Genomic DNA, 14,162 nt, shown 5'->3' on the forward strand with positions numbered 1-14,162 from the left:
CAAAAAATGCTCTACCAAAAAAAAAAAAAAAAAGTGTTTAGAGAACTACAAGAATTGTCATTGTTACCCTTTCCTTCAATAAGCAATAAAATACTCTTTGCACCATTCTTTCTTAACTGATGAAGATTGATTCTAAAGCATCCCTTGACTTTTCGAAACACCCACAATACCTCATTAAAAAGATCCCCTCAGTTTACACTATGAGAAAATGTACTTTGCATTTTGAAATTTTCTTTATCATATTAATGGCCATGGACTTCTTTGTCATCTTTTAAAACAGTTTGGTATCTACAGAACCATCACTTGGTTGGCTATCTATTCATAAATTGTCTCAAACCTAGAATTTCTAGGAAAACAGATGCATTAAGTTTTTAGGGATTTAAGTAGATGAGACTCTTAATGATATTTTCTCATTTTTGGTGATTTTGTCTAGAGACTTTTCTGACATATAATCATTCTAAATCTTCCCTTACAAAGCACTTACAGTTCTATTCTTCCATAATTTAAATTGGCTATTTCCAGTTCAAAATTTTGATATAAATATTCTGTTTACTTTTATTTTGTTTAATTAATTGTCTTAACTTAAATTATTAGTTAAAACAATTTTCATTTATTTACTTTACATATTATTATTTTCTAAATAAATTGTGACATGAAGATCTTCAGTTCTTTATAATTGTTCGTATAAAGTTTATCTTTAGATTACAAGGACTCATTAAATAAATTTTTGTATTAAATTATTTAATACTACATCAATAATTGTTGTTTTAATAATATAGGATATTTAAAGGAATTATTTTGTGTACATTTTCAGAATTTAGTATTTTTCACAAATATTTTTTCTGAATTAAAAGTAAAAATTTTAATACAGCGAGAAGTCGCGTATCCGAAATCAGTGGGACTTCCCAGAGTCCGGATATTAGATTTTTCCGTACAATAGACCCCCAAGATAAACAAAGCTTAAAACGATTTAAATCTAAGAAGCAAAAAATAAACAAACATTATTTTTCGGGCAATAATGTTTTAGTATTAGAATGATATCTAATCGGTCGCCCCGCATATAAGGTCACTCTTCCGAAGTCCCGGCTCACTGAATAGGAATTCTATGTAACAGTTTATTGGATATATGGTCAAGTTTTAAAAATCGCCATCGCCTATAAGGTCATTTTTATCTGAGGCGAGGGAAGCTCTTTTTTAACAAAAGCCTATTTAACTTCTATACAAGGCAATTACTCCTCTCGAGTTCTAGGAAAAAGTTGCAGCCAACGAACAAGCTACAATTTCTGAAATTGTTTCACAAGTTGTGGACAGTGAGGACAATGACAGTGGTCCTGAGACTGTAGCTGTAACCCAAGTGGAAGTCTTCAATGCAATAAATGTCAGAGGAAATTTTTTAAAAACCATGAGGGAGCCGAGGAACATTTTGAAAAGTTACGAAATCTGTTAAACATTGTTAGAAAAATGAGACCAAAATCGAGACAGACCTGCATAAATGATTATTTTAAATAAGGTAAGATGCAATGAATGTATGTACACTTTGAGGAAATTTGTAAACAGCTTCATTTTAAATTAAATTTTTTTTTTAAATCTAACTTTCTTTACTAATTCTGTTAAAATTTATTGACTTAAATATTTAATTCATGGCTGATCGTTTCCGTTCGTATTACCATTTAAAAAAAATCCTGATGTGTACTATTTAAATGCTTAATTACGAACTGCTAATGAATCGGTTAAAAGGTCACCCCGCTTATAAAGTCACTTTTGCAATGTCCCTTAGGGTGATCTTATATCAGGGTCTGACTGTATTAGAAAAATATGAATTATTGCTTAAAATGTAGAAAACGAAAAAAAAAAAAATTTACAGTTATGAAAATATTAATTGCTCTCTCCTCCATTTTGAAATAGAATGATTCAAGCAAGAAGGGGAAATTCCTGTCATTCATTAAGGTGGGTAGGTAGAGGAGAAGAATTCATTTCCTCCTTATTTGTCATTCAAGTTGAGGGCGGGGCAGTGACAAATTCTTATTTCACTCCCATCATTGGCTATCAATCAAGCATAAAGGCACAGCATGCTGATTGGGTTCCCCTCCACGTTAACCCTTTTTCACAGTATTTCTTCTTTCCCTAACACTCTAATAAAAAGGTTCCAGGAAATGCCACTTTTACTAGCCAACTGCATATGAAAGAAGGGGGGAGGACTTTACTTCTCTTCCCTTCTGTGTCAAAGGACTTTTTTTTAAGAGAGGGGAAGATGAAGAGATGTTTATTTTGATTGCTAAAAAGTGTCCGGTAAATCGACCCTTTCGGAAAAGGACGTTACACTGTACTGAAACTATAAATACTGCTGAAAAAGATAGAAAATTAGAGTCTTTTTTTTATTTTTTTGTGTAAATTTATTACCAAAATGGTCCATGTGATCTAAGAAAACTGAAATATCTCATCTTGTCTCTTTCTTTTCTTATAAATAATAAAAATGTAAATATGTTAAATAAAATACGCATAAAAATTATTCCGACCACCATTTTTATTTCTTCAAGATATGAATACTAGTTGTCAATCAATTGTATAATTTAATCAATGTAAGATAGATACTCTAATATTTTTTTAATGTATCTTTCATCTCAGAAATCCAAACTGATAGTAAAAAAGTTTTTTTTTTTGTTTAGCAAACGTTTTATGGTTTTTTCTTACCTTTCTGTAAAAGTTCAACTACAATTTAAAATGTTAAAAAATATATGTTCCACGAAATTGATCTTATTCATCATTGTTTTGTCACATAGGATTACATGACATTAGACGTAGAGGTTGGGCAGCTCCAAAGAGCAGGACATATCGACCAGAGGTCTATTGTACCCAAACCCTAAATCATGATTAACAAAAACTTTATAGCTGAAACAAAGTTCAGTAAACACCTGACAGGAATATCTTGTAATTCTAAGGCTTTAATGCAATGTTGCCCTAAATGCTCATATCTTTGAATAGAATAGACTTTACAATTGCAAACTATATCTCGTGAAGTCTCTTCCTCAAGAAGACAAAAAGAATCGGATTCAATACCCTTTATGTATAGGTGTCTCCTGAGGGTACAGTGTCTTGTGAGAAGACCAATGATCTTCTTCAAACTGTTCTTGTTTAGCTTAAGAAGCTCTTTATGACACATACTTGGACAGTCATGATTTCTCTGACCATCCGAGTTGTGTTGGGCAATAGAGCCATAGGATGCCATAGAGCTTGAATGTAGATGCCCTGAATAATGTGGGAGAGATTCCCAAAGCTGGTTCAGGGCCCCAGAAAATCACACTGGAGTCTCACTCTTGCTGCTTGGTCAGCCACCTTGTTAGGAGTAGAGGGGTCACAGAGAGCCGAGAAGCACTCACACACTAGTGAAGAGGTGAATTTACTACTTGATAGTGATAGAAAAGCAGTCTGACTGTCAGAACAGATGTGGATAGGTATTATTAGATAACCCCTGACTAAGCATATACTGCAGCACAAGATGATAGCATAGACCTCAACCAGAAAAATAGTGGCATAAGTACCTAAAGGAAAGTGGAGTTTGGTCACTATCATTGGAGCAGCCCTTGATTTAAGACCTAGCCTTGATCCATCGGTGTACCATACCAGATAGTTGCCTTTAAGCTACCGAGGAGAATTAAGTCATTCATATTCAGTAGAAAGTATTCAGTAGATCTTGAAGGGCTTATGAAAATCCTACCTTAGTGACATAATCACTAGGCATAATAAAAGGAATATCTGATACCTGCGAAACAAGATAATCCCAGGACAAGTGCTTAGATTATTCCTTCCATAAACCAAGGCACATAAGACGCTTAATACCTGCTTGAGCTTCCGCTTTAATGCGTAGATTCAACGGGAGAAGCCCAAGCTCTTGAGAACAGCTGTGGGAGTGGCCATAAGACAGCCTGACAATAGCGCCATATGTGATAATAGGACTAATAATCATTGAGTAATTCCAGCAAACTATCTTGAGGCATAATCCCCAGGTTTTACCCTTAGCATTTCTACAAGACCAGAATATCTTCTTGGCCCTGCAGACACAGTATTCTGAATGTTGACCACAGTTAAGTTTGGAGAAACTTTACTTTGGGTGGTTGATACTATGGAATCCGATATCAGAGTTAATGGCTGGCAATCCAGGTCAAAAATTAAGTAGGCCTGAAGGAATCTTCTGCAGAAGTCCTTAGATCACCCTAACCTGTTATACCAAATGTGATGTTGAAATCATATATGAATCCTTGAATTGATAATTTCTTTGATAGTCATGCTAATGAACACCTGTTTATGTTCTTTTTTATTTAACCAAAATATTTATAATTTTTGCATTTGATTTAAATCAACACCCATTCATTTTAAAGAAAAATGATTTTTGAATCTGAATTTTCAACAAATAAAATTACCGCATTCTATTTTGTTTGATAAATTTTATTTGAATTAATGTTGAAATTATTTCAGTATTTATTAAAATAAAAATGATTGAAGTTTTACTTAACAATTACGATCCACAACATTGATATCTATCTAATAAAATTATCAGGATTTTGTAACAGATACCAAGAAATTGTTATTGGCTTAATAGATGAAAATTTGGAAACCAAGAGTATTTACGATATAGCTTTGTGTATAACCATTCATACCGTTGTTTTAACCCTTAACAAGCAAAACATTTTCTGCTATTTTATTTGCTCATGATTTAGTGGTTCAAAAGGATAAAGTGGTGGTTTAAATCAATTTTTCTTTTTCCAGATATTAAGTAGTACTTATTAGTTTCTCTGGAGAAAAGAAAATTGTTGCTGTTGGCTAACTTTAAAGCCCTAGATTGCTTAGTAAAGAAAGCTGCCATTTTTTAGATTGGTTTTATATATATACACGTTATCGAGATTGACCTAAATCAAGAGAAAGTCAGCTTTCACCAGTGAATGTCAACAATCACATAGCTGATTTGATATTTATTAAGTGATGCTATATTTATTCGATATTTTAATATCTGCTGAGGATAGATTAGGAGAAACATTAGTGTTCGGAGTACTGGTTAAATACATACAGGGCAGTGGCACTAGATCTTAAAAAATATTGGTGTAGGGCATACTGGGCAGTGGCACTTCACTAGACCTAATATAGATTTCGGACATTAACCAAAGCATCATTAGTGGAGATCGACAACCAATTTCGGTCATTTGTAGTAACATATATATATATATCTTCCTTTAATTATTCTAGAATATTCAAACTGGGTCCGGTATTATATTATAATTTACTATACCGCATACCAAAGAAATAATTATAGACAAATAAGGAGGCCTACAATGTGGCACAATATTTAACTTCACTAGAAAATGAAGATATGTTGCCGATATTCTGTATATATCAATTTATAGCCTCCCTTAATATTAACGAATAATTTTCAAACTTTTTCAGGTATATTATAATCTACTATACTAACATATCAAAGGAAATACTTAGACAAATTAGGAGACCCACAATGTGGCACAATATTTAACTATGTATGTCTATATTTTTAAGGGCTTATAATAACGTTAAAAATGGAGAAATTGTTGCTCATATACTGCATATATAAATATGGCCCTAGCATCCACTAATATCAGCCTATAATTTACAATCTCAGTTAGGTATTAGATTAAAAGATAATATATTACCAAAACAAAACATTGGCCCAATAGAGTTCCATTGAAAAAAATTACAAACTCAAAAAGCTTGTTATAATTCCGCTAGACAAATTTGACCGGTAGGGTTAAGTGATATTATATATACAGTAGTATTCCAATCCTACATAAGAAACATTGATCCTCAGTTATGCCTATTAACCTTCTCAATTTTGAGCTTAATACTTTCTTTGATTTCAATTTTCACCAATACCATTTCTCTATCTACAATGCTACTAATATCCCAGTCTGTCTCACCAAAAGCTTTCTGGGCTTCTCAATACGTGGCCTCTCTTATTTCTATATTTTCTTCCTAATTCGCAACTGCTTTTGCTCTACACATATTAGGCAGCACTTTATCAAACTATTTTACGGTAAAAAATTTTTCGAGTCTCATACATTTTTGGACTTCATTGGCATTGTTTGGCATAATGCCAAGTCTAAGCCTTATATGTAAATGCACATTTAATGTTGCTATTAAAATATTCTGATTTTTGAACAGTGAAACATTTTTGGTTTTTCAAAACTTCATTGACATAGAAAACATCACCCATGCTTCATTTCATTGATATATTTGAAAATAAAAAAAAAATATAGCTGAAATGTTTAAAAAAAAAAAAAAAAAAAAGGGTTTAACATGTTGAAAATTATTTATTAAGTGCAAAGTCTTAAATTCCTTAAGCATTCATTAAAAACATCAATAAACCAAGGGTCAGACTCAAGTAGTAGAAGTCCATATTTAATATTCAAAAAATAAAATGATTAAGTCAAGACAATAAAATATTTATTCAAAATATAACGAACAATAAAATGGGATAGAGCTTATTAAAAAAATATCTTTTGAAACAATTTTACCATGGGATTTTATTACTTCACAAGTAGTGAAACTACTGTAGTTGCTAACTATTCCTGGCAACTATTTTTGGCGTTAGTTTAGTAAAGAAACATGACTGTAAAGCAGCCAATTTTTCAAAACCTTCCTAAACTCGTCAATAGAGGCGATGAAAATGTCTCTGTGCTAGCTCATGTAAGCATGAATAAATATTTCTTAATTATTCCCTTATATTTAATGTGATCCAATTTCTTTTTCAAAACTATTATGAACAACGGTGTAAATTAAACTCCCCAGCATAGTTCCTCTCCTTAAAGTAGTGACTACAATTCTACAGTAGTTTGAATTCACTACATTTAAGAAAAGTAGCTGTAGTAAACTACACAAATAATGTAGTATTTTCTGACCACTGAAACATTACACAGCTTTATAAGTTTGGAAGAATTAAACACTGAAAAAAAAAATTGTAAAAACTCATTTACGAAAAATACATAAAGTGGCATTTTTATACAATGATTTGCAGTGTTAAAATGTTATTTTATTACGTTTTATATTATCATAATAAATTTGTTATTTTTTTCAAAAACTTGAAGGTTAAAAAAAGCGAATATATTTTTTATAGTTCTGGGATTTATGCTAAATAATATTGAAGAATACATCACAATAATTTTAAACATATTTTATTTATTTAGCTGCACAAAAACTACAAATCAAAGAGTAAATAGCTATATGTTTAAAACTCTAAAACTGACAATAGCTCTTAAATTAACCAACAAATGCATGTGTCATTGCAATAATGACTTATGACTGTTATAACAGCTAAATATATATAATAAATTATAGAAATGACAGACTTTATCAAACCTTTAAGTATTGAAACTTATTTTTAATCACAAAATAAATATTTTAGAAAACTATTTTTTTCGTTATCATTTTTAACTACAAGCTGAATGAATAGTAATTGAAAAAATTAAATAATATAAGAATGTGACATTAATAATGCAATGTTTACTGATTTTCAAGCATAGTACCATAAAATGAAATTAAAATAAAGCTTTTAGGTGATATTATTACAATAACAGAACAATATTTAGCTGCATAAAAAGACTACAAATAAAAAAAAATAGCTTAATGTTTAAAACTCTAAAAATGACAATAGCTCTTCAATTAATACAATACAATAATTTATAAATTTTTTTTTTAAATTATGATTTATAAATATAAATAGTTATGACAGCTAAATAAATAAAAAATTATGGAACTTACTAACTCTTAAAACATTTGAAACACAAATCAAATTTTTAATCTATCGTTAAGTAAAAATGAATTCTTTCAATGTTATAACCACTAACTGAATAAATCGAAAATAACACTAAAATACAATATTTTAGTATTTGCAAATGGATGAACATTGCATTGAACAATACAATTAACTTAACAAGATTTAAAAATATGACTATCAGTTAAATAAATATGATGTAAACTATTTCCTCTCCTGATAAAAATACATGAAATAGTTCATGCAAGAATGAAGAAAAAGAGGATCTCGGTCCATATATATATATAAATAAAAAAGTACAATCAAGATGCACGAGAGCATATAAATATTTCAGGAATGTTAAAACAAAATGAACAGATTTAAACATAGGCAACAGGCATTTAAGAAAATATTTTTAAAAAAGTGAATGCAGTACTTTTTAATTTATATCTTGAGACCTTTATTCTATGAGGTATTTAATAAAGTAGATATTGTATCAAAATGTCATTTTTTGTAACAAAGAAATATTAGAGAAAAATTTGGCTTCATAGTTCATTCTAACATGTTTAATTTTATTCTTATATTCATGAATTGAAAATAAGGCATTAAAATAATTTTTAAGAAATAATGATAAAGCTTGACCAGGGAAAAAAATATAGAATCTTTAAGGAACAAGAGAATATTTTGTTATACAATAACAAAAAAAGCATATCCAGGTTAAAATTAATTGTTATTAAAATAACTATTCACTATATATTTTCAAAAAGTACAATGATATTTATGCAAATGATAGTATATAATGATGTTTATGTTCATGAAAAGGCAGTCTCAATTAAAAAAAATATATTTTTACAAAGTTCTACTGACTAATGAAAACAACAAAACTGCTTTAAGAAATTACATCACAATCATCTATAAGGCACTCTTTTACGTAAAATACATTAATAAAATGTATAGAAAAATATAATTATTTCGTCGAAGCCTAAAAAATAATATAGATATAATCAACACAAATTTAAGAGTTTTAAAAGAGAAGAAAAGAAAAAAATTAATGACACAATATGTTGAATAAATAAAAATTAAAATATTTTTAGGAAAGTAGAAACATTAAGAAATACTACAAATAAAGTAAATGAATGAAACACTGAAGAAGTTAATGATAATAGAAATATGAAAGTAATAATGCACACTATATTTCACAATTTATGAGTAGGTTTATGACAGGACAAACAAGAGGTCAATAACTGTAGAAACACAGAACATTTAAAAAAAATTATATTCCTTAGCTTTGAAATAAAAAAATTAAATTGCTATTGGAATAGCAATTAATTATGAACCCCCAACAAAGAGTGTTCACAAGCAACTGATAGCTACATTAATTAACAACATTAAGTAGAAAATGTGCAAATAAAAATTTTACGACAAAATTTCTCTAATTGTAGATATACTTTACTTTATTCGGGTAAATGAGACAAGAAAATTTAAGATGCCATGTTCTAATAGTTAAAATAGCATTTTTCTTCAATTAAATCGATATGATGGTGAAGTAAATTTTGATGCAGGTTAGGAATAAAAGTATTTGGCATTGTACATATATTTTGGGGAAAAAACAACAGCAACAATCACCAATAACTAGATCAGGGATCCCACAAGTTCTCAGAAATTTCAAAGATCTGCAGGAACTCTGTACTGGTTTACAGACAACTGCAGGTAATTGCCATACTAAGAATACAATACAGTATCACCATATTAAGAATAATGAGGCAAATATTTTTCCTAGATGTGGCAATGAAAAACATAGTATACGATAAGTAGCAGTTTACTTTCAGCATATTAGAAGCTTGCTTCAAAATTTTGAAATATAATTTTTTAATCCAAAACAACAAAAAAAAAAGAAAATAATGGAAAGGAATGGCTCTTTAAAATATCACAATTCACATTTGTAAAGATACATACTCCTCGAAAGAAATACTTTGCAAATTCAAATGCATGAGGTAAAGTTGGCTGGAAATAACCCTTTCTTTCCATTAAAAATCCCTATCAACCACATAGCTGCCAACATGGATAGGAAAAAATCCAGTAGATTTTAAGAAGTAATTTAAATTTCATGATAATTGTTACAAAATTACTAAATATTTCACACATAGGGAATTTCATAGTCATCAAAAAAGAAAAACTGCAATATTTTCCAGTTATGATGACATTAAATGATCCTAAAATGTTATATATTATATTTATTTATAATTTTGAACAGTAATAGGCCTTTCATTCATTGAAGATAGTTAACTGAATTTTATAAATGAGCCTTGCTTTATGTATCAGTGACACTTACTTAAATATTCAAGCAAGCAATAATCTGCACAAAAATTCTACTTCAATAGGGATTTTTTAAGGACACTTACTCAATTTTAGGGAATTTACTAAAATATACAAAATTTAAGTGAAATTTTATGAAACCAATAGACCAGGAGAAACCGGCAAAACCCTGTAGTCTACTGGAAAATCCAGTAGAATTGGCAGCTATGTATAAATAATCATAAATTAATTCAGTAGAAAATTTAGGATGCCATGTTCTTATAGCTAAAATAGCATTTTTACTTCAAATAAATTGATATGATGGTGAAGTAAATTTTAATTCAGGATAGGAATAAAAAAATTTGGCATTGTACATTTATTTCAGGGAAAAAATAACAACAAACGCCAAAAACTAGATCAGGGATCCCACAAGTTCTCAGAAATTTCTAAGATCTGCAGGAACTGTGCACCGGTTTACATACAACTGTAGGTAATTAGGCCAATATTGCCATATTAAGAATAATGAGGCAAATATTTTTCCTACATTTGGCAATGAAAAAACATAGTATACGATAAGTAGCAGCTTCCTTTCAGCATATTAGAAGTTTGCTACAAAATTTTGAAATAAATAATTTTTTAATTCAGAACAAAAGAAAAATAAAGAAAAGGAATGGCTCTTCAAAATATCACAATTCACATTTGTAAAGATATTACAAACTTCTCGAAAGAAATGCTTTGCAAATTCAAATGCGTGAGGTAAAGTTGGCTGGAAATAACCCTTTCTTTCCATTAAAAATCCCCATCAACCATCCATCTTCCTATAAATAATCATAAAAAATTAAATTTTCTTCAAAATTATAAAACAGTTTCAATGCGATTTCAATATAAATAAAGAGTCTAGTTAGTATTTTAAGTCTAGAATAAATAATATTCACAAGTAAAAATATTCTAAATGTTAATTATTCACAGCTTTATTTTCTATTAAAGTACTAATTAGTGTATGGGTAGAATACATTAATGTATGGACAGAGCAAAATGTCTAGCTGCTATGTCTATGCATAGTTTTTAGATATCAGGCATTAGAAATTAATATTTTATCAGTGTACAGTGCACCAAAAAAGGACCACCTTTAATAACTTTTGATCTAATATCAGATCTTCACGTTATAAGAGTCATTCCTAATGGTATGAGGGGGTGCTTTCAAATATGCTAATTAATCATTGCAGACGATATTTAAAGTTATGAAATCAGACTAAAAAAATGCACTTCGTCAAAATAAACATGGATTTCAGATCCTAATGGTCCCCATAGTTTGACGATCAGGAGAGTGGTTCACTGTTTGAATCCCTTAAAATTAATTTTACTTTTTGCGTATTTCGCCATATCTCGCAAACTTTTTAAACAATTTGGATATAAGCTCAGTTAATTTTGGTGAGATCACACAATGTCCCATTGAATAACAATTTCTTAAAATGAATTGATAAATTTCAAGAATAATACTAATATTTAAAATCATTTACTAATCCTATAATAAATAATTATTCTTAAAATTAAATAATTGTTTTAATATTTCAACTGATTTCTGGATAATCGAGCTTTCACTACAGTGTAAACATTTTAATTATTTTCCTAATTTAAAATTTTTGTATTTTTAAGAAGTTACTTTGAGAGCTTGTTATTTAGACATGTTAAAATTTGAATAATAAAATGTCATACTTGCTCTTCAGGATCATCATAAGCCACAACATCAATAACATCTCCCACATTGAAAGATAACTCATCAACATCTTCAGCCGTATACTTATAAGTTCCTTTAACCTAAAGTAAATATATAAATACTATTGAATATCAGATTTTACATAATACCTTTTTGTTATAAGTCAAGACTTTACTTACTCTATAAAGAACATTGTCAGATGTGGGGGAATCTAATGCTATTTTATAAATAGTCTTTAATTTATTTTCAGGCACAGGATCTGACTTTTCATCCTGCAAGTTAAACAAAAACAAACTTTAATGTAAAACATCTAACAAATTTCTTTTCTAAAAGAAAAGTTAAGTCACTTTTAGAGCAGTTAAATAAAATAAAAAATTATAATACCCCATAAGGAACATTGTCAGGACAAGAGGTATCAACAGAAGCAGGAAAATCTAGAGAGGTAGTGCTATCTACAGAGCAAGGGTAATCTAGAAGGGAAGGGCTATCTACTCCCGCGTTATAAATACTCCTTAATTTATATTCAGGCTTAGGACTAGATTTTTCCTCCTATAAGTTAAAAATTAAAAGACATTAGTTTATAAATATCTAATAAATTTCTCTTTTTTTTAAAAGAAAACTTAGCTGATTTTACTGAAATATTATAATACCCCATCAAGAGCTTTATCAGGACTAGAAGCCTCTACAGAGTCAGAGCAAGCAAAAGCATTAGCACTATCTAACATTTTATTGAGAGTCATTAATTGTAACTCTCCTGTGTTCCTCTTAGTAGGAACAGTATTCTTGCCCTATAAATTAAAAGATATTAGTTTATAAATATCTAATAAATTTCTTATTTAAGGACAACTTAACTGATTTTACTGAAATATTATAATACCCCATCAAGAACTTTATCAGGACTAGAAGCCTCTACAGAGCCAGAGCAAGCAAAAGCATTAGCACTATCTAGCATTTTATTGAGAGTCATTAAATGTAATTCTCCTGCGTTCCTCTTAGTAGGAACAGTATTCTTGCCCTATAAGTTAAAAATGAAGAGGAAACAAATTAGTTTATAAATATCTAACAAATTGCTTTTCTAAAGTAAATTTAGCTAATTTTACAGAAATATTATTATACCCCAAAAACATTATCAGAACTAGAAGCAGAGGTAGTTAAGGATGTTGTACTATCTACAGCCGATTCTATAGAGTAAGTATGGCAAGAGGAAGGACTATCTTCCACTTTGTCATGAGACACTAATAGAGGTTTAGGCTCAAGCGGAACAATCTTTTCTGTCTATAAGTTAAAAAATTAAGAGAACAGAAATTAGTTAATAAACATCTAGCAAGTTTCTTTTCTTAAGTAAATTTAATACATTTTACTGAAACATTATTATACCCCAAAAAAATCACTTTCAGGATTAGAGTCAGAAGTAGTTAAAGATGTTGCACTATCAGGATAAGAGTCAGAAGTAGTTAAAGATGTTGCACTATCTACAGCGGATTCTATGGTGTAAGTACGGCAAGAGGAAGGACTATCTTCCATTTTTTCAAGCGACTCTAATTGTTCTGTTTCTCGGCTAACTTTAGAAGGAAAACTTTTGTCACCCTATAAGTTAAAAATTAAAAGGAAAGAAATTAGTTTATAAATACCGAGCGAAATTCTTCTATAAAAGCAAATTTAGCTGATTATACTAAAATAAAATAATACCCCAGAAATGACATTATCAGGACTAGAAGAGAGTATAGAGGTAATGGAGGCTAAAGCAGTAGAACTATCTACAGGAGAATCCATAGACAAACGAGAGGAAGGACTATCTTGCATTTTAAAAAGATCTATAAAGCGATTGCGATTAAGGAATTTAAATTTTCTTGGGCTTCTTTTAGCAACAGTATTTCCACCCTGCAAATTAAAAATAAAGAGGGCAAAAATTAGTTGAAACAATTTACTATCCTAAAAGTAAATTTAGCCGATTTAACTAATATAAAAATAATACCGCAGTCTCAGGGCTATCTTCTCTTTTATAAAGAGTCACTAACATTGGTCTAGGCTCAATATTTTCATTCTATAAGATAAAATATCAAGAGAACAGAAATTAGTTTATAAAAATCTAACAAATTTGTTTTCTTAAGTAAATTTAGTAAATTTTACTGAAACATTATACCACATAAAAATCACTATCAGGATTAGAGTCAGAGGAAGTTAAAGATGTTGCGCTATCTACAGCGGAATCTATAGTGCAAGTACGGCACCAGGAAGGGCTATCTTCCTTTTTAGAAAGAGTCACTAATAGAGGTTTAGGCTCAAACGGAACAATATTTTCTTTCTATAAGTTAAAAGAACAGAAATTAGTTTAAAACATTTAACAAATTTCTTTTCTTAAGTATATTTTACTGAAAC

At 29.5% G+C, this 14,162-nt stretch overlaps 1 protein-coding gene across 11 annotated transcripts in view; it reads right to left on the reverse strand.

Moving 5' to 3' along the window:
- Positions 1 to 7,176: 7,176 nt before the first annotated feature.
- LOC107444578 (uncharacterized) overlaps positions 7,177 to 14,162 on the reverse strand; it is a 73,665-nt gene continuing 66,679 nt past the window's right edge. For 5 of the 11 annotated variants that reach the window (XM_087155337.1, XM_016058745.4, XM_087155336.1 and 2 more), the window contains 11 exons: positions 13,927 to 14,088; positions 13,759 to 13,827; positions 13,473 to 13,664; positions 13,161 to 13,370; positions 12,900 to 13,058; positions 12,661 to 12,798; positions 12,434 to 12,571; positions 12,168 to 12,332; positions 11,963 to 12,055; positions 11,783 to 11,884; positions 7,177 to 10,884 (listed from right to left, as the gene is read on the reverse strand). In XM_087155337.1, coding sequence (XP_087011463.1) covers positions 10,810 to 10,884; positions 11,783 to 11,884; positions 11,963 to 12,055; positions 12,168 to 12,332; positions 12,434 to 12,571; positions 12,661 to 12,798; positions 12,900 to 13,058; positions 13,161 to 13,370; positions 13,473 to 13,664; positions 13,759 to 13,827; positions 13,927 to 14,088 — 1,503 coding nt within the window. In that variant the 3' untranslated portion in view covers positions 7,177 to 10,809. The remainder of the gene's footprint in view (positions 10,885 to 11,782; positions 11,885 to 11,962; positions 12,056 to 12,167; positions 12,333 to 12,433; positions 12,572 to 12,660; positions 12,799 to 12,899; positions 13,059 to 13,160; positions 13,371 to 13,472; positions 13,665 to 13,758; positions 13,828 to 13,926; positions 14,089 to 14,162) is intronic. The other 6 variants (XM_087155338.1, XM_087155334.1, XM_087155341.1 and 3 more) reach the window with 4 other exon arrangements.

Source organism: Parasteatoda tepidariorum, chromosome 11 (genome assembly GCF_982258835.1).
Source record: "Parasteatoda tepidariorum strain Cologne lab strain chromosome 11, Ptep-v5.0, whole genome shotgun sequence".
NCBI classification, from domain to species: Eukaryota; Metazoa; Arthropoda; class Arachnida; order Araneae; family Theridiidae; genus Parasteatoda; species Parasteatoda tepidariorum.